Source organism: Guillardia theta, assembly GCF_000315625.1.
Source record: "Guillardia theta CCMP2712 unplaced genomic scaffold GUITHscaffold_39, whole genome shotgun sequence".
In the NCBI taxonomy this organism is placed as follows: Eukaryota; class Cryptophyceae; order Pyrenomonadales; family Geminigeraceae; genus Guillardia; species Guillardia theta.
Window position 1 is genome coordinate 143,214 of NW_005434635.1, and position 19,485 is coordinate 162,698.

The 19,485-nt window shown below is 51.9% G+C and overlaps 7 protein-coding genes across 7 annotated transcripts; 4 read left to right on the top strand and 3 right to left on the bottom strand.

Moving 5' to 3' along the window:
• Positions 1–3,200: 3,200 nt before the first annotated feature.
• On the top strand, positions 3,201–5,801 carry GUITHDRAFT_109385 (hypothetical protein; the record flags this gene model as incomplete). The annotated part of the gene is made up of 13 exons (XM_005831532.1): positions 3,201–3,326; positions 3,626–3,796; positions 3,850–3,888; positions 3,939–4,265; positions 4,558–4,641; positions 4,689–4,742; positions 4,788–4,881; positions 5,190–5,244; positions 5,294–5,347; positions 5,394–5,425; positions 5,479–5,548; positions 5,608–5,647; positions 5,703–5,801. 13 exons carry the CDS (start codon positions 3,201–3,203, stop codon positions 5,799–5,801), a joined length of 1,245 nt encoding a protein of 414 aa, XP_005831589.1.
• A 501-nt stretch (positions 5,802–6,302) lies between these two features.
• Positions 6,303–8,232, top strand: GUITHDRAFT_109386 (hypothetical protein; the record flags this gene model as incomplete). The annotated part of the gene is made up of 9 exons (XM_005831533.1): positions 6,303–6,458; positions 6,524–6,636; positions 6,695–6,842; positions 6,952–7,056; positions 7,098–7,157; positions 7,323–7,978; positions 8,023–8,047; positions 8,098–8,142; positions 8,188–8,232. 9 exons carry the CDS (start codon positions 6,303–6,305, stop codon positions 8,230–8,232), a joined length of 1,353 nt encoding a protein of 450 aa, XP_005831590.1.
• Positions 8,233–8,324: 92 nt separating this feature from the next.
• GUITHDRAFT_152917 (hypothetical protein) lies at positions 8,325–8,817 on the bottom strand (the record flags this gene model as incomplete). Its single annotated transcript, XM_005831534.1, has 1 exon — positions 8,325–8,817. A coding segment is annotated over one exon (294 nt), but the record flags the coding sequence as incomplete, so codon positions are not given.
• Positions 8,818–10,876: 2,059 nt separating this feature from the next.
• Positions 10,877–11,790, top strand: GUITHDRAFT_163498 (hypothetical protein; the record flags this gene model as incomplete). Its single annotated transcript, XM_005831535.1, has 5 exons — positions 10,877–11,003; positions 11,051–11,313; positions 11,364–11,469; positions 11,517–11,594; positions 11,646–11,790. The coding sequence occupies 5 exons, from the start codon at positions 10,880–10,882 to the stop codon at positions 11,735–11,737; spliced, it is 663 nt and encodes a 220-aa protein (XP_005831592.1). The 3' UTR covers positions 11,738–11,790.
• Positions 11,791–11,894: 104 nt separating this feature from the next.
• Positions 11,895–12,783, bottom strand: GUITHDRAFT_152919 (hypothetical protein). Its single transcript, XM_005831536.1, has 4 exons — positions 12,543–12,783; positions 12,270–12,465; positions 12,094–12,219; positions 11,895–12,040 (listed from the first exon to the last, which is right to left on the bottom strand). Exons 1-4 carry the CDS (start codon positions 12,725–12,727, stop codon positions 11,960–11,962), a joined length of 588 nt encoding a protein of 195 aa, XP_005831593.1. The 5' UTR covers positions 12,728–12,783; the 3' UTR covers positions 11,895–11,959.
• A 2,322-nt stretch (positions 12,784–15,105) lies between these two features.
• On the top strand, positions 15,106–15,573 carry GUITHDRAFT_72009 (hypothetical protein; the record flags this gene model as incomplete). The annotated part of the gene is made up of 2 exons (XM_005831537.1): positions 15,106–15,274; positions 15,332–15,573. The coding sequence occupies 2 exons, from the start codon at positions 15,106–15,108 to the stop codon at positions 15,571–15,573; spliced, it is 411 nt and encodes a 136-aa protein (XP_005831594.1).
• A 334-nt stretch (positions 15,574–15,907) lies between these two features.
• AP2M (Adaptor protein complex 2 subunit MU) lies at positions 15,908–18,280 on the bottom strand. Its single transcript, XM_005831538.1, has 18 exons — positions 18,221–18,280; positions 18,106–18,171; positions 18,004–18,054; positions 17,860–17,927; positions 17,696–17,789; positions 17,587–17,649; positions 17,505–17,540; positions 17,295–17,431; positions 17,188–17,251; positions 17,072–17,138; positions 16,961–17,023; positions 16,868–16,902; positions 16,763–16,820; positions 16,618–16,715; positions 16,451–16,564; positions 16,188–16,340; positions 16,056–16,133; positions 15,908–15,993 (listed from the first exon to the last, which is right to left on the bottom strand). Exons 2-18 carry the CDS (start codon positions 18,157–18,159, stop codon positions 15,946–15,948), a joined length of 1,281 nt encoding a protein of 426 aa, XP_005831595.1. The 5' UTR covers positions 18,160–18,171; positions 18,221–18,280; the 3' UTR covers positions 15,908–15,945.
• Positions 18,281–19,485: the final 1,205 nt, after the last annotated feature.

A 19,485-nucleotide genomic window follows, 5' to 3' on the forward strand; every position in this document is an offset into this window, starting at 1 on the left:
GATGGTGGGTAATACTACAGCGTATACTTTAGGTGTTATGAAGGCTCTAGGAGATAGGAGATAGGTTCTAGTATTTTTCACCCTACCCCCGTGCACGACTGGAATGAACTGTCGAAATGTGGGGTTCAATGGCGTTTCTCTACGCCTTCGTCGAAACTTTTCCAAAGTTGGGAAACTTTCTTGTGGGGAATGTATGAACTTCCGAAACTTTGAAACTTCGACTGACTCACCGTCTATGAGGGCGCCGCTGACGGTCCCGGCGACCGTCGGACTCCGGCGGCCGGGCGGCCTGACTCAGACTGGCCAGTCGGAGCCTCACGGCTGAGCCTCGGAGTCACTGAGTCACGTCCGAGCGGAAGCCTGGCAGCTCGGAACTTCCGAGCCGCCCCAGTCACTGCGGCCGGGCCGGGCCGGGCTTCTCGGAACTTGTGTGACTTTGAACTGTGACGGGCCGTCCGACTCCGACGGTCTTCCAGTTCGGAAAGCGGCTGCCCGGTGACCGCACGGCACTGATCATCGCCGTCGGATGGCCGCGGGCCGCGCCGCGCCGCGGCCGCGTCGGACTCCCGGACTGAGGACTCACTGAGTCACCGTCCGAGTCAGTGTACGGTCAGCCGCGGCCCTGGCCGGCTATGCCAAAGCCACGCAGCCTCCGGGCAGATATCAGAGTCACATCGACCTCACTGAGTTGCAACAAGACAGTTTTTGCTCAAGACCGAGTTTAATGCACACAAAACCAGAATTGAGGAGCACATGAGACTCGGATAGACTGTATGCTAGAATCATCCGTGAAACCGAAGCATCCCGGACATGAGACAGAGAGGACCTTAGCAAGCCGGCGGCTAGGAACCTCGAATGCCATTCGAAGTTCCCCTCTTCGTCCCACACGCCGCCGCTACATGGCCGCCTTGAAAACACGTAAGTCGTCTTGGTTTACAGGAGAGTTTTTGTTAACTCGGCGCTATCAGACTGCGGCACGGCTGGCATACTAGCGATCCATCACCATGAACTCTGTTGCTGTCCTACTACTACTACTAGGCTAGCGGACCATAAGTTGTTTTAAAAGTAGGGACGAATCGACGAAGTAATTCATTCGGCTTCAAAACTATAATCCGTTAAATAGAAGAGAATACACCTGCTTATCGCTACCTATCTCTTTGCCAATCTCTAGTTTCTTAGCAATAACTTTTACCCTCAAGCTGGTTCCATGATACGACATGATCATCGTTTCCCGGGCGTTTTCCACACAATTCAAAGATTCTTGTCTGTCATGGTGCTGCATCAATAATGCTTGCCGCAAGCAGCATGCATCAGGTACATACTGCCACATATTCACGTCGAAAGGAAGTTGAAGGAATTTCTGGAGCTCGTAGTTGATATGGAGAACCCTGAATGAAGGCATCTCCACAACCATTAATCCCGTATCCATAGATCCTCTGCTGGGATCCAAATCGAAGCACTTGATGAAGTGACAACTTTCGCATGTCTCGCCACACTTATCATTCATACAATCTTCGACCAAGCTCATGTTCAAGTCCCTTGCAGAGGATGTGTCGTTGTTTTGAATTGTTTCGGGAGGCTCATCAAATGCCGATTCTGACTTCCTCTTTTTGTGAAGCTCAGATGATTCCGATTTGAAAAGCGCTGGACTTGGAATATAGGAGCAAACGAAAAATCCTAAGCTAAGGCCCGCAATGAATGCAACATTCTCATTGCTGAGCAAATTCTGTGCGAACGAGGGAGGGTATGACATTGACGACTATTTCACAGAGCGGAGGGAGGTGCGATGTGAGAAGGGGGGGGGGGGGGGGAAGGGGGAGGGCAAAAACGAACACGGAACAAAGGATGAAACGTAGGGGAAATGGTGATGACGTTCGTATAACCTTTAATATCATTGGAAATCGTACCCCACCCCACCCCCTTCATTAGAGCATGAAATGTCTCAATCAAGGGGTGAAAGGGGTGTTGCGTCCCCTTCAATGCTGACTCCTTGTACAGTTACATCCGTTGCATGTCATCATTTGCAGGGATTGGAGGTCCGAAGAGGCCGAGGACAAGTTGTAGCCCAGGGTGGACGGGGGTCCTTTTGTACCACATTTGTCGAAAGGTTGCGGTTTGGACCCCGTGAGCTTCTTGTTTATATCTCAGATATCTGCTGGGGGTGGGGTGGGGTTGATAGGGGTGGTAGGGGGATGTACTGGGGTGGCTGTACTAGGCTTGAACACAACTAGAATATGACTCAGTTGATCATAGTTAGTGCCGGGTACTAAAGGGTGACACTCGGACGACATGAAAGTTTCGGCGGCGTGGGGTGGGTGGTCGAATGTGGGGGGTAGGGGTAGAAGAGTCAAAGGAGATCAGACATAGACCCGACGGTCTTCCCCGTTGAGCTCTTCTGTTCCTTAGCTTAAGTTTACTCAAAGTTAAGTTAAACATCAGTACTGCTAGACAGCCTTCAACGAACGCCGACCGTCCAACGGCGCGGCGCCCCGGGCCCGTGCCCGGGGGCCACGGTGAGCCGCTCAGTCGGAGTCGGAGCCTCCCCCGGCCCGGCTGGGGGCCCGGGGGCCCGTCGCTCACGGTCAGCCTCAGTCACCTCACTTGTGCCGACTCTGTGACGGTCAGGAGCGGCTGAGCACGGCGCCGCCGCGACCGGGGTGACCCGGGGCCGCCGCCGCGCCGGGCGGCCCGCCGGGCGGCCCCGGCCGCGCGGCGGTGAGTCAGTCCCGGACGGCTCAGTCCGGGCCGGGCCCCCGGGGGAGTCCGAAGGCTCCGGCGGGAGTCCGGCGGGCCCGTGACGAGCCTGTCACTTTGTCTCGGATGTCTGAGTGACTTGCCGCCCGGCGGCAGCCTGCGGTACCGTAGTACCCGGGCGGCCGCGGCCCGGCGGCGGCCGGCCGTCGGATGCGCGCCGCCGTGGGCAGGCTCAGGCCGCGCGGCGCAGAGCACTGCCCGCACGAGTCACTGAGTGCCGGTGACCGTCACGCCGGGCCGTCACGCGGGCCCGGCCGAAGTACGCCGCCGCCGTACCGTACGGTCCGATCCGATGATCGCTGCGGCCGCCCGGCCCGGCGCCCGGATCGGACTCCCGGGCGGCAGGCCGGGCCGGGGAACTTAACTGAGGCAAGCTCAGTTGTGGTCTTGATGAAGCAATAATTTAGACAACTTGATTGTTGCCTACTTGCAGGATCCTTCAAGCCATGGAGGCCTTGCTAGAGGCTGCGGCGGCAGGGGATGAAGCGAAAGTTGACGCCATGCTCGGGTCCTCGGCCGACCCCAACTGGACAGACGAAAGCGGATGGTCGCCATTGATCATGGCCGCCAAGGTGAGGAGGGCGGTGATGGTAGCACGGTGGCGCGCTAAGTTGAAAGTTTGTTGCCGAAATTCATAGGAGGGGCGTTTGGAAATGGTGGACTCCTTGTTGAGAAAAAAAGCGAGTCCAGATCCCCAGCGGGTTGCTCATTCTGCGATACGGGGCGCGTCTCTTGGAGGGCACGTGAATGTTGTTAGACTTCTTCTGCGGCATAAGGTTGGATACTGTGTTGTCTGCGGGTCTGCTAGTGATTGAAGAGGCGCGCTGAGGGGAAGAGGCGGGGGCAGGTATAGGTTTTGAAGTATTGGCAGGCAAATCCTAACTATCCAAGCTTCCACAATAGAACAGCTCTGATGGGAGCATGCATGAATGGCTACGAAGACGTTGTGAAGACACTTCTAGAAAGCCAGGCAGATCCATCGATCAGGAACGATGAGAATGAGAATGCTTTGGACTTGGCCAAGAAGAAGTCTTTCAATAAGGTGTATGCATCTACTTGGAAGGTTTAGAAAGGGCTCAGCCTATGCTTGTGCAGATATCCAACCTGATCTCAATAGCGCTCGAAATGGACAACGTGGGCTAGGTGATTTTTCCTTTTGCAAGATTGCTGACCCGTCAAACAAGGTACGCAATCGGCGTTGGCGGGAGGAATCAAGCTTTCTATGTCACGACGAGTCAATTAGAAGTGAGATAAACCTAGAGGTTGGAGGGAAAACTCTCCTGGACTTCGCTTTCGAGACTGGAAACTCTGAACTGGTAGCGATCTTGATTGGGTTCAACGCCACACGGGGCAACCTCAAAGATCAGTGGAGCCCGCAAGACTCACTCATGGAAGAAGGAAAGCAAGAGATTCCAGAGAAGGTTTCAGAGTCGCTACGTATTCTTGTCATCGGAGGAACTCAATTCATGGGTCGCCAGACAGTGGAGGAACTGGTAGCGGCCGGTCATGAGGTAACGATACTGAGCAGGGGGAAATCGAAAAATCCTCACGGCGAAGGTAATTCCTTTCACACTTTTCCGAACTGCTGCAGTGGTTTGTGAGCTCTTTGTTCCAGCTGTACGCCATATTATCTGTGACAGAACTCGAGACCGCGAGGCGTTCAGGAATCACATATCAGAAAGCGGCCCGTGGGATGTTGTGATAGATTTTGCCGCGTTCCACAAGGCATCAGTCATGGATGTTGCACTGGCAAGTAAATTGCATTGTAAGTTGCCGTTGTTTTGAAAAATGGTTCAATTGCAGGGACTGGGAAACGCCCCAACTCATTACATCCTCATCTCGACCGACTCTGTTTACATGGCGTGTCTACGAACATCGCAGTCCGAGGTAGCGAAAGTCATACCGGTGAAAAAAGAGGCTGAGATGTCCATCAGGAAGGAGGAGTCAAGGAGGAATCTGCACAAAGACCTCCTAGTGAAGAGCACAAGGTTTGAAAGTGCACGAGGGTTCCCTTTTGATATCGCTGGTTTTAGGAGGAGCTTCGACTCAGATCTCCCTATCAGTACGAATACGGCAGCAGGAAACTAGAGTGCGAGGAAAGCTTAAAAGTGCTCCATGACAAGATGGGTTTCCGATTCACTGCACTCAGATTGTGTGACGTGGTAAGAGATCGTACGGACTTGTTGATTGGCCAACAAGTTAACTTCGAATCGAGATGGGTCCATACGACAACTTGGGATCATTCTTAAAGCTGCAAGCGCTGATCAAGACTCATAGACCAGTACACTTTCTTGTTGCTTTGATATCTAGATTGATTCAACCTGCAGATACCCGTTGGAAGAGAAATGTCCGGGAATGAGAACAGTGTCTTGTGTCAACGCATCAGCATCGGTCAGTTCACTGCAATCGTATACCTTGCATCTCAATGTTTGCAGTTTACTCGCATGATGTTGTCTCTGCAATCATCAAGACAATCGAGGCGGGACCTAGGTGAGTTGAAGTGTTGCACGAGTCGCTTCAACATCATGTACGTCATCAGAGTTTATGGACTTTCTCTCAACATCGCCGGGCGAGAGCAGCCAACAATGAAAGAGTATGTTTCTCATTTTTGGCTCTTTCTCAATGACAGTATCTGACAGGTTTATCGAAATGATAGCAGAGGCTTGCGGTGGTGATTCAGATGTCTTTGACTTGCTAGTTCAGAGAGTGACCCATGTTGTGTAGGAGATGAACTTTCCTTCGACGAAAACAAGCGCTCTTTCTTTCCTTCAGTGGATTTCGGGCCTGTAGCCTCGTAATGCGGAAGAATCTTACGCCATGACCTGTACAAGTCACACTGCTTGTCCCTGGCAGGTCCAAAGCTCAAGAAATTTTGGCCTGGCAACCAACAGAAGTAGATTCAATATGCGGCACTACTCCCAGCATCGAACTGATCATAGTTGGTGCAGATCAAGGATTGGATTCGAAGGACGACAGCATGGAACGATGTGCCGGCGAATGCTGCATACACTATGGCCTTTGTGCGCGCCAACTCATACCTTGCATGAGGCAGCCCGGTGGCCGCCGGGCCGCGGAGCCTGCAGTGGCAGGCCGCAGTTTGGGGGCCCGGCCCGCCTGGCCGCCGATGGCCGCCGGGGTCGGACTGACCTTACACAGGCCACCGGGCTGTGACTGGCAGGCCGCACTGTCGGGCCCTGCTCCCGGAGTCCCGGCCGGCGGACCTCCGGGCCGGCCTGCCGCGAAGTCAGCGGCCAGCCTGTGGCCCGGACCTTCGCCGCAACCGTCAGCGGCGAGTCAGTCCGGGAGTCCCCGGGCCCGGTCCCAGTCCGGGACCGTAGAGTCACGGCGGATCGGACCGTCGTGGCACCGGCGGGTTGATAAATCTTGTAAAAGTAAAAAAACGATTGGACCTAAAAAACTTTAAGTTACTCGGAGAGAACGTCGTGAGGAAATTCTTTCGAGGGACAGGGGAGGAAACGAGAGCAAGGGGGGGAGCAAGGAGGAGCGTTCTCAGCACGAGCAATGCGGATAGATCGATAGCAAACACCATGAGGACAACATGCAGGGAAGGAGACAGCTCGTCAGACCGGCCTTGTCACTCAACTGGGGTGATGCGCAATGGAGCGAACGTTGAAGAAGTAGCACCTCATGATGAAGACTTGAGGGAGGTGCTGAAGGAGATAGGAGCCGAGCCTGTCTACCAGGTGGCATACACTGTCACCTCCCTCGCCTCTCTCCTTTCCGCTCTTGTGAACTCTGGCTGGTGCAGGACCTGAAGGATGCTTTTGTCGACTTGGACGCCCTTGCCCTCATGTCCGAAGAGGACCTGCGGTCTCTCGGCATCCCGCTGGGACTTCGGGTGAAGCTCCTGGCATGGATCAGGTCTTCTTCCATCAGGAGGAGATCTCCTTGCTGTGACTGCCCTGTGCTTCTCCTGCAGGACCGCGGGGTCACACCAGGGGAGGAAGATAGCCCATGAAGATTCTGACATTGTGTCGGATGTATCTGACGCGGGGGAGGAGATGTTGTGCTGGAACATGGAGTCTTATGACGATGTGCTCCTGCTACAGAAATCAAAACCAAACCTAGTGAGCCCTACTGTCTTCTTTCCGCTCCTTCCCCCCCCGATCCGACTCCCTTCCTCGCTTCCGACCCCTCTGCTCCCAGACCTTCTTGCTCGTGACTTTCGATGTCAAGCTGCTGGACCTCAAGACTGGCGAACTTGGTCGCTACATCAACTCAGAAGCAGCTGGACATGCTGCTGGAGATGGAGATAAACTCTTCAACATCTTGATGGCCAAGGTATGGAAGCTGGGTGACTGCCTTGTCCTCACTCTATGCAGGAAGGTCGATCGTTCATGCTCGCTGTAGCCGGCTGCTCGCCTCCTCTACACATCGTCGGGGTCTCTGTGGAGGAGGCATCAGGCACAGGCAAGTTCAAGACCTCCCTCACCTACTCTCAGGCAAGTACTTCCCACCTGCCGGAGTCACTTCCCTTGCCTTCCAGTGCCTCCCCTTTGTCACGCACTTATGCTATCTCCTGCTCCGCGTCTGAGTTGATCGTGTAGAGGAAAGTCCTCACCGAGCTCTGCAAGAGCGTCTGGGGCGACCCCGTGCTGCCTCCGCCAGCAGGCACCAGACGTGAGCCGGCGAGTCCAGATGAGGAGAAGGGAGGGAGGAGCCCGAGGATGAACTTCGATGGCTTTGGTAGACAGGAGGACATGGGGGGAGGGTTGAGGAAGCGGGTGCTTCAGCAGAGCCCTCTGATCGCAGTGTTCGACAACATCTGCTCTCCCGCCCTCCACCGCGCGGTATGCCAGGTCTTCAAGTCTCCGTCAGTCTGGACGTGGGGGCACACGTCCAGCGGGGCAGGGGAGCTGAGCGAAGCAGACTCGCTCTTCTGGAAGTGCAACCAGAGCTCGTTGGAGGAGGAGGAGGCCATTCGGCACCTCAGCGCCATCGTGCTGGATCTATGCTCGCATGCTACTGGGAGGCCGCTCTTGATCCAGCGGGTCTATGCCAATGGGCACACGTTCGGTCAGGGAGGAAACATCCATGTGGACGAGACGGGAGCTGAGAACTACGCGGCAATCTACTACTCCAACGAGGAGTGGCGGTCCCACTGGATGGGCCACACCTTCTACTTCCCCGGTGATGCCGTTGACATCCGTGACGCTCCCGAAGAGCTTGACGTCGCTCTTGCTGTCCTTCCTAGACCGCGACGGTACAGTCACACATAGCATGGAATGTGCTGACGCTCCTTTTCAGGCTCGTGCTGCATGACGGGCGGCAGGTTCGCTCGCTCGTGCATGGCTTGTACTGCTCGAGCTGACTGGCTGGCAGGCACATCTGGGAAGTGCTCCACATCGAAGCTTCCGAGGGTTGCGGGTCAGGAAATATCGAAGTGGGAGAGGAGAAGCTGAAGCAGCGCAGGTGACCCTTGCGTGGAAGTTCGGAGTGAAGCAAGACGATGAATGATGAGCTCGAAGGAGGGAGAGAGGTGAGTGTAGAATTAGCAAGGAGGTGTGTAGAAGAAGAAAGCACTTGCAGTATCACGACTGGAGAGTTGAGATTCAGTTATGTTTAATCTTGCCAAGTGAAATCAACATCTGCAATAATAATGCAACAGAATATCAAAAACAATATCTTGATGCAACGATTTCAAAATCTTAAGGGGGTCCTCGATAAATCTCAACAGTCGTCATGCGAAATCGTATCATACTGCACTGATCGTCGTTTTCTTCTGTAGATCAACACAAGGGCGACCATGCAAAGGTTGAAGATGACAACGCCAGCAGCAAACTTCGTGTTGGTCACGCCAGCAAGCGGAAGAGTCGCGGTCGACGAAGATTTCTGCTCGAGCATGTAGAGGCTCGTGGAGATCATATCGTCGGGCAGCTGAGCTCTGATCGACATGGGGAGGTCATGCTTCACCACGAAGACGCCAAAGACAGCCGATCCGGTGTCGAAGATGACGGTGAAGGGCTGTTTGGGGGTTCCGACGCCCACATCCATGAAGTACTGAGTTCCCTTCTTGTTGAAGATCGGGATCTGATCGACCTGAGTGAGTCTCTCCGTGTGCTCCGCCGGGAACATCGTCTCCTCTCCACGCAGAAGCTGGAGCTTGGTGATGGGAGCATGGTGAAGTTCGAAGGCACCGAGCTGAGGGTTCCTCACAGGGTTGTACTTCAAGTTGAGAGGAGCAATGCCGATGATCGGCCTCTCCCTTTGCGTCATGTCGAACTCAACCATGAAGGATCTGAAGAACACGTCTCCGATGAGAAGTCCTTGCATGCCGGCGGGACTCGGTTGCACGCAAGTCTGGTTGGTACGTGCCAAGAACCATGAGGAGAAGGGAACCTGCCACTCTCTTCCTCCGATTCCGAGCCAGAAAGACTTGCCCTCCTCCCAGAGATTCGTGAAGTCATTGAAAGGAACGTTCCTCAGCTTCCCGCCCAGGGTGTCGCCCGGCATCACCAAGCAAGAAGTTCCACTGTCCATGATGGATGGAAGGTAAGGCTCGTCCATCGGATCGGAGAACTTGAGCAGCTCAGTAGAAGTGTCGTACGATTGTCCGAACCTCAGGGAAGTCACCCCAACGATGAAGTCGTTCTCCGATAGACAGGGAGTGTACCACATTTCCCCCACGGTAGTGGAGGGATCATACCCTCCCAGCTGAACCTCAGCTGTAGAAGAGCGTCAGCGGAGGTCATGGAAGAAGACTTGACGTACCATCAATGTCAGTGGAGAAGAAGGAAAACTTCCTCGTCAGGTCCCTGGCGTTGGACATCTTGTTCTCCTGGTCCGTCATGGCGAAGAGAATGGGGGTAGGAAGCTCCCTGCCCTCCTCGCCCGACTTTGGAAGACCAAAGCCAAGGATTCCATCAACACCGTTGAAGTCGGGGCTGTTGCAGTCCGTGATAACACCGAAAGGAGCAGTGCACTTATAGTCTCCGAGCTGCGGGTTGAGTCAGAAACCAGCTATGTAACTGACCAGCTATCCTACCCAGACTTGGTCAACACCGTTGAATCCTCTCAGATGAGATCCATCAGCATAGTGAAGGTCAAAGACCTGCCATCAGAAGTCATGTACAGCACGGCAAGGCCATCATCCGCTTCCATAAAACTCCTCAGACTGTTCCGATATGGCACCTCACACAAATCTGCTAGACGCCTACGAAAGATGCAACAGACTCTAACGCAAGTCTCACAACCGTTTCGATCGCATTGTATGCAATCTTTCCATCCACATACTACCCAGCAACTTGTCTCCACAACCATCCCTGTCTGCCTCCACCAACCCACACACTCACAGTCAAACACCCTGCAACTGGCGTCTTACCTTCTCTGTGATGGGATTGAAGGTCGAGCTCTTCGTTACATCGAAGTGCCTCGACTGTTCTGGCTTGTAGGGCGTGTGAAAGCTTGTTCCTGCTCCCACCAGCCCCACCAGCACCAGCGCGCGTACCGTCCCCCTCGCCATGGCTGGTGCCTCTTCGTAGAAAGGCGCACCGTTACAAAAGTTACGTATTCGTTACTGTACGTTACAACAGTGCTCTGAAAACGTTATTAGACGTTACATATCATCAGGATTCTCGCTCTATTTCGGATGGAAAAGTGAATATGTACCCCTACCCCCTCTATCATGATAGATTATGTGGAAGTACCCATGATTTTATACTGATATGTGAAGGATATAAGGGGGTACCAAAAGTACCTACCCCAGGATCCCCCTTTCAACATCCCCCACCCCTACCCCAATGACCGAGAGTCGCGGGATGATGCTGTGGCGGGGGACAGGAGAATGCGAGAGATGGAGCAGAGCGGGAGCAGAGGGAGCGGCGAGAGGAGGAGGACGAGAACAAGGACAAGGACGAGAAAAGTGAAAGATATCAAGGAAGATAGCTGGGTGAAACGTGCGAGGACCCGAAGGCACTGACAAAGTGTCGTTTGAAGGAGTAGAGAAGAAGAGAGGAAAGAATTAGACGAGGTCTGAATATGGTTGAATGCTCATAGTTGTATCATATTCGTGCATACGATAATGCAACAGGATGTAGGCAAACGCATCAGCTATGAGATGCTGGTTCCAAATTTCGTTGGCGGGCGGTAACTCTGATTGCTCAGGATGTCTCATGAGGAACATGAAATGGTGGACGAAACAAGAAACCGAACAACCCAAGCGGAACGAACTGCATGCATGCGCCGTGCTTGCAACGTGATGTCAACATGCTCTACCGCCTTCGTTGTCGGTGAGATGGTCGTTATGACATGACATCGTTAATAACCACTGTTACAGGCGCGATCATGCTACTTCACATTGGTTGTGTGGCAGGAAATCCCAACGACAAGCTTCAGACTGCAATTCATGCGAAATCTGCTCCTTCCTCCGCTGCTGAAGTTGCTCGGGAGATATCGGCGAAAGCACAGAAACTGCAGAGCGAGATCTCGAGCATCCATGCGAACATGGGGAGCGCAGACGACAAGTTGAACTCGATCAAAGAGCTCAAGTCAAAGCTTGCGACCAAGACTGTGAAGGGCAACGAGTTGGCCGATGCAGAGGTCAGCTTGCAGCAGCATACGATGAAGGTTTGTTCTGAGAGTTTTGACAGGAGAAGGTGCAAAAGATGAAAGCAGCAGTTCATGCAGCTGCCATGATCAAACAGAACGCCATTCATCACCTCGCTCTGTCTCACTCGGCTGGACCTCGCAACACAGGTAGGACGAACGCGATGGATAAGGGAAAGGGCTGAGAGGCTGTGCAGGCGGCCAGCCTATCTACCCCAAGAAACTCACGCTACATGCGAGTGGATTGTTCGCAGACGGGCCTTACGTCATCATGGGTGAGCGAACTCAATGCTGATGAGATGTTTACCTGACAAAGAGGTTTTTAGCCGTGCTGGCCACAATCCTCCTCACCTTCTGCTTCTGCGCATTTTCTTCTCGTCCAACGTCGATGAGCGGCAAATACGACATGCGGCGATAGGGCAGAGTTTCCTCGGTAGCTTGGAAGCGATTGAATGAACTTGTCTGAAACGGAGAAACGATCCATCACTTTCCGCATGTGTATGCAAAGGAGGAAAGGCAAGGGCAAGATTCACCCACTGAACAAAGAGGATTGATTAACAGTCTCAATGAAGTTTCCCAAGTGCTACTTTAACAAATCTAGTTGCTGAATGAATACTTTGCTACCAACAGCCTTCACTCCTCATTGCAAGTGAGGCATGTGCACACTGACTGGCAGCTTGTTGAAGTTCGTGATCCTGCCCTGTGGCATCCTCAACTTCTCCTGCAAGGGAAGGTTAGGAGGGACAAGACATATCCGACTTTCAGGTTACACACCATGGTGTTGTGGCTCCCATCGGCCCTCACAGCTGAGGCCTCAGTCGACTTGTCCTGGATGGTGGCCTTGGGAGCTCGTCGCAAGTTCTTCCACGTTCTCCCCAGCTTCCTGTCCTCCTTCGCGTCCTGTCAAAGCTTGTCAACGGACCATCAAACGCACGGAGACCCTTCGTCACCTGATGAGCGCCAAGGGGGATGGCAATGCGAGCAACGGGCGCGTTGGGGTCCTTAATGAGAGCTCCGTCGTCCAACAGCGTCGCGTCTCCCTTCGCCTGCTGGACTGAAGCAAGGCTCGCCTTGGGGAAGGAAGTGAAATGCTGATTGTTGCTGAACGAGGACGAACTCTGCGAGCTTTTGGTCGCTGCTGATGAGCTGCAGACGTAAGAATGTCAAGGATCGGAACGAGGGAAAATCAAGGTATGGAGAAGGAGGTTGAAGATATGGGATACCTCACGGCCTTGAAGTCTTGATCAACAGAAGAAATATCCACACCCGTCTTCTTCGCTTGCTTCATCAACGAGCGAAGGTTTGAATCAATCTCGCTATGCAAGGCACTGTCTTGCACATTGTTGGCGGAAGCCTTCACTTTCTTTTCATGGTTCAAAGCTGCAAGCTCCTGATCTGCTTGCTGCATAACACGAAAAATGGAGGATTCTTGATTATTCTTCTCCTTGGGTGCCTGCTTGGTGTACTTGCTCGATGTCTGAGACAACTGAGTAAGTCCAGCCTGCTGTGCCAACTTGGATGTCCCCGTCTGCTTGTACGAAGGGCTTGTGAGAGAGTCAAGAGTGCGGAAGGGAGCGTCGTTCATGAAGAGCGCTGGGTCAACCTCAGGTAGATTGCTCGCTATGGGGGGTTTCTGCCAGGTGCCACTAACCAAGCGAGGGCCTGGGGCAGCAGCTTCCTCCGCGCTCTTCAACCGGTTGAGGGTTGACATGTCATCACTCAAGTTATCTTGGAGAGAGGAGGTGTAGTACTGCATCGCCGAGCTGTAGTCTCGGTCCTTGGCTGCTCGCCTGACAGCCTCATTGGCCCTCATCTGCGATTCAGCCTGGGCAGCGCGCTGCCAGGCAGTCTGACCCTGCGAGGTGAGATCTGCCAATCTCTTGAGCTCGTACTGGGCGATGGCATCCTGATTCTGCACGATGATGCGGGCCTCCCTGGCTCTCTGCTCCGCGATCTGCGCAGTCCGCATCGCCGCACGGATCTGACGGGCAGATGAAGTTGCCTCTGCGCGATTCAACCTCAAGGAATCAGCGTACAGGGCATCCTTCGCCACCTTCGCAGCAGTCGACTGCCTCTGGAGCTTGAGGGCTGAGAGGATGTCCTGCTTCTTGTTGGACAGAGTGCTGAGTTCCGACTGAAGGCCATTGAGTTGAGTCGTAGTCATCGTACTCAACCCGGAGGCATCCTGCCTTGTGGTGGAGGAGTAAGTCTTGGGCAGGTTCTCGAGAGAATCTAAGGTGTCGTAGTTCGCTAGATGCCCAGTGTGCAATCCAAGAGGATCACCGCTGCTGAAAGTTCCAGAGTACAGACCCTGAAGTTGTGCCTGGTCCAGATGAGCAATCTCCTTGGCCTGCTTGGCCTCGTCTTCGGAGGACTTGATCAACCTATCATACTTGTTCGCCGCCAACATCTCGGCTTGAGCAATCTTGCCGTACTTCTGTGCCCGCTGTCCTGGATGAAGAATGCTCTTCAAGGCAAAATCGTTGTCCATCTTCATTTCGTTGTTGTCGAGCGAGTAAAGGGCTGATGCTCTCATTCCAAGGTTGGTGGTGGTCAAGACTACCACTACGGTCAGAGCCATGACTGCCAGAGCAGCCAACGAAGCCATCTGAACAAAGAGTCAGGGTAACACAGAACAGAGCAAGAATGACATGCACTGATCAGCCATACCTGGTAACGAACACGCTTCATTCCCTCCACTCCTCCTTGCGGTATGGAACCATCTGAAGATTATCGATGAGCAAAAGTAAATTCATCCTCCCATCCTCCCATCCTCCCATCCTCCCATCCTCCCTATATCCTCAACTGTCCAACCTTATCCTTTCATCTCTTGCATTGATCTAACCTCTCCTCCTCCCTCCTCCTCCCTCTCCTCTTCTCTCCTTGATCACTTACACTCCAAAGATCCCATTGCCGCCCAGGCGTCTCTTCGCACCACCCTGACCACCCCTACCCATGCGAACTCCATCATTGGACCCACAGGGGACCATCACCACCCCCACCCCTCCCTACCTCTATCGCAACAAGGGGAGACGAGTTCGGAATCAATACTACCCCTTGTTTTGTTTCTGAGAATAGGGTGGGTACTAACTTTCCTCGTGACCCCCATCTACCAGATGAAATCTGTAGGAAGTGAAGGGGGTGGAAGGATTTGATGTAACGGTTTTATAACGGCGTGGACACGCAAACGGCGATGGCGGCGAGAACTCGAGGAAGAGGAGGAGAGGCCGGGCAGGAAGAGGATGATTAAGGCTGTTGGTTGGGTCATACTTGTAAGCTCTGTCGCCTTTCTTCTCCTCTTCGTCTCTGCCACCTTCTTGGTCAGGCTCCTCCCTCAGTCTGAGAACCCAGTAGTCAGGTTCATCCAGGGCGACTCCCACTACTGCCTCCTCGTCCCAGTGACGATTCCTGTTTACTTCATCGCTATTTACTTCAACTGGTTCTCGATCAACCTCTACAAGAGCTCTTAGAGCGTCGGAGACAACTCTTTACGCATTGAAAATCTCGACCGATAGGATGGTGCTTGGTAGATTTTTCCAGAAGGCTACTAACTGGAACAGGATCGCCTCGCCCTTGGGCGGGGGATTTCAACCAAATTGCAGCAGAAATATCTCCCTTCTGCTGAGACAAAATCACCCGTCATTGAACTCCAGAAGCGTTAAATTCTTCCATCATCTTCCAACCCCACTGCAAACATTTAACCCAACCGCAAGGCGGCTCCCTTGGCCCGTGAGGCACATGGGATTGGACAAATTTTCTCTTCTCGATTCCAGCTCCCTCGAGGATATGACTGTCGTCCAGTCTTACAACCAATATGGCATCGTCGTGAACAACGTCATCCTGCCTGGAGCAGTGCTGCTCCTACCCAAGACTTCGTTCCTCTGGAACGTCAACTCGATGGAGGACATAACGGTGGACAGCCTGAAGGTGCTCACGATGCTCAGCCCACGGATAGGTACGCCTGCAACTTCCCTGTGCTGCTGTCTGCTGACCTGTAAATGTCTTTCCTCAGAGGTCTGCATTCTAGGGACCGGCAACAGGACTCGGAGGCCGCCGGCTGAGCTGATCTCCTGGTTCGGTGACCAAGGGATCTCTCTGGACTTTATGGACTCTGTCAATGCGTTCGCCACCTTCAATGTGTTGACGCAGGAAGGGAGAGTTGCAGCAGCTGCCTGCCTGCCTGTGGAAGACTACGAAAAGCAGTTGGAGGCTCTGAAGAATGCGAGTGGTGGCCAACCTCCGTCGGAGAAATGACCTGCCTGCCTCTGCAATTTGCTGTCTTGGAACATGTGTGTGTGATATTGTCATTACGCCACCCTCGAGCATGAGTGATATGAGAATAGACGGTGGGAACCACAGTAGCGCTGCTGTGTTCTCATATGTCTCCTTGTATGTCGTGTACTCGTTTTGACTGTCAGCAATCTGAGGCAAAGATTCCTAGATTTGTACCTCATGCTTACTGGTGATGAAAACCGTATGGTGAAGAGTAAAGATAGTCGAATGATTTATCAGTCCTTATCGTGGAAGCCGAGTCAGCCAATCAAAGTCAGAAGTAATGTACATCAACATCAAACGACTGATACCACCTCGAGAACAAATAATTCATTCTTAACGGGAAAACTTCTCTTAGATACGATTCAGATACTGCCCATTCTTGGAAATATATCGCACCCACTGCACCCAAACAAAAAACAATCAGGATCGAAATTGCGATACGAACTCACAAAGCACTTCACCTTAATTGTGTTATAGTTTGATTTCTCGTAAATCTTCAAAAACCTCACGTGCAGACCAGATGCTGCAAGCATAGGGACCTAGAGACCAGACGGTAAGAATCGACGAGGGCAAGATGTACAAGTCTCGAGCACCTGAAACTCCATGCTGATGGGTGGTCTCGACCATGGCTTCTTGTCCTCAATGCGAGCAGACATCTCCACTTCTCCACTCAAGGCATACTCGGTATCCCCAGGGAACTTCCTCATTCTCCACACCAGCTCAGAAGTCTCAGGCTCATACTTGGCCTAACACCACCAAATCATATCAGATATCAATGATCTTGCGACAGACAATAGGATGGATCCCCGTCGAAAGAAAGGAGAATTTGCATATGAATTTGAGGGAAACTCCTTACCTTGCCAGCAGCAGCAGTAGTGGTAACCTTGGCTGTGTTGGGAGGGAGTGGTATTCTCACAATGACGTTCAGTCCCGTCACGCTACTGTACTGTGCCTTGACTTTCACGTTGATCTGATACGGGGACACATTCAGGGGCTTATAAAAAGTGACAGATATCGCCTCACCTCTAGACGGGTCCTTCCAAGTTCCTTTACAATAGGGGAAACCTTGAAGGGGAGATTGATGTTGTCCGACACACGATATTTCATCAAGACAAACTCTCCTGAAGATAGCAGATTAGAACATGGCATAGCCCAAGACTGAAGGGACCGTCGGGAGGAATGAAAGTCACAGCTTTATCGCTGTCAAATTTGCCAAGCTTAACGCACTAAAAACGCAAATGAGCTCTATGTAAAGATAAAATTTGATACAAACCTGGTGAAACGAAACATCTTCCATTTCAATCGATCCTGAAAGGCAATGATTTTCCCATTCAGTTTGCGAGAATCGGAAAAAAGAAATTGACACCAGATCCTCCCTTCTTGCCCTCTCCTTGCATCATAAGCTTATCATTCAGACCGAATTTGCACTCTTGAGCTTTCGTTAAGAAAACGGTACTTCAAGATGTAGGTCGAGTACCTGGCATGCCTGATAGGTAGGTCTTCATGACAATCTCTCCAGTGACATCGCTCTTCAGAACAGTTCCCTACCGCATTTCTCAATCATCGAGTTCAACAGCTCCATGCATAATCCACCTTAGAAGACATCAACAGATTGACGTTTTCGACGACATCCAAGAAAACTTCATTCTTGCGATACCTGGACAAAATAACCCACATGTAAACCAGACATTCACTCTCACTTGATTCCTTCACGTCTCCATGAGACGGCACCAGTAACTTGTGCAGGTGCAAGAGAGGCTGCCACAAGTGCACGGCCAGGATCAAGCTGCTGACCCTCTTGCATGATGAATGTTTTCAACAAATCCACAGAGCAACTCTGGGTCACGTTGTAAGAGAGAATGAACTGTCCATGAGCACAGGCTGGGAAACAGATCTCATCTTGAATTCACCTGAGGATATCCGAAGTCCATGACCTCGTCCAAAAGCTGCAGAAACCATCAGAACATCAACCTCAGCCCTTCACTTTCCCACCTCATACACCAGAGGAAAATTTTCTCGAACCGCTTCCTCCTCGAATGCTCCGCCAAAATAACCCTATTTGCATCAATCAGATTCAACGTTGCCTCCACCTTCATCATACCTTGAATACTTCTACCAGCGCAAACAAAAATTGGAAAGCCATACTAGCATTCACATTCTCTCGAGTAGCAGCGACAAGGTAGACGTTAGAACTCCTGGAAAACAGAAAGGTTACCCTCAGATGCTGTTAAAGTTACCCTCAGTTGCCGCAGCAAGTCGTTATACCTGATGTGAAAAAAGCTGGCTTTTTCAAAGACTTGAACTGGCGAACGAAATTCCTTCGCCGCCAAAACCTGCAACTCTTGCGTGAATTTCTCGGAGGTACAAGGCACGCAAGCCCATTTTGATGTCAAGACAGGATAAACGCACCTGCATTCGGAAGGCATCTGCTGCTGCACGGCTGACATCATCTCTATATGCCTGAGGAGGGTGAAATTCAATATGATTCTTCGTCGGGGTCTGGCGACTTACCCGATAAATCAAGATTTCGCCTTTAAGGTTGATTAGATACACTGCACTGATCATCTTGGCAAATCCCTAACCCGAATAATAAGGTATACAAGAGGGAAAATGGATTCATAAGTACTCAATCGATACTTGTGAACAAGTCTTCTCGGTCCAAGCGCGACAACCTCCACCTCGCACTGCAGAAGGTCAAACAGTAAGTCAATACTATTCCTCATGAGCCAAGTAACATCCAATTGTCATTTCGAAGCAAAGTAAGGTAAACAATGCTGTCAGAATCTTGAATATCAAGTGCAGGAATATGAGAAGAAAGATCCAGCATGATCAAACAGTTCGGGTTCCTCATGCACAACATCATGATTCGGATCAGTTCAACAGCAGCAAGAGAATTTCAAGGGATGGCTGATTGTCATTTTGTGTGATATTACAGTATTTCACACGATCCTGCTGTTTCTGACCACGTGTGTTACCCTACATCGCCATCGCGAAACTATCAATCACACGTCCTGGGTGAAATAATGTTTGACGCGACAGAACTTCGATGAAGCTCTTCGAAAATATTCAAGACAGAACGAGTACAGAGATTCAGACATTCTGAGTAGATTACTCAAAATGAAGAGAGAGTCATCAGAGCACGAAGGACATAACAAGCTCAGGTCCGTGCGGCATCCCAGCCTGAGCTTGCATGGCAAGCGGCGGTGGGGGAAGAAACAAGATGGATATGGGGGTAGTTTGTCCTAGTATTTAGGGGGTAGGGGTAAATGGGTAGTTGGTAGGGGTACCATGATTGGAACATAGGGGGTAGGGTCAATGATAAAAGGTAGGGTACTTTTTCAATGAAATTGAGGGGTGAGAGTGGATGGGGGTGAGCCAACACTACTCAAGGAATTGAAACGAACAGCAGGGTGGGGTGATGAGAAAGGGTAGGGTAGGGTATTGAGCAAACACCAGACTTTGGGGTAGCTCAACGTTCTCATAATTTACGAAAGCCTTCAATTGTAAGAATTTTATTAAATGAAGTACTAAATAATGTCAGTATACCTTCAACCCTTTACCTCTTCACCAAGTCAAGATTGACCCCCCACCCCCAATATTTGCAGTACGCCTACGCCTCCAGTCCAACTTGCTTACCCCCATTTTGCCTGGTGAAAGTACCCCTCCTTTTCTGAAAGTGGACCATTCATGAATGAGGGCAGTGATAACTCACCGGTACATTGAGTACCCTCACCCCCTTCACTACATCTATTTCATATGTTCATGAAGGTGTTCATCATATCACATACCCCCTATTTCAAGTACCCCACCCCACCATTCAGTTCAGAATTTTCCATCCTACCCCCCACTTTGAGAACGAAACCAGAAAATAGCTCCACAGCTCCATGGGTC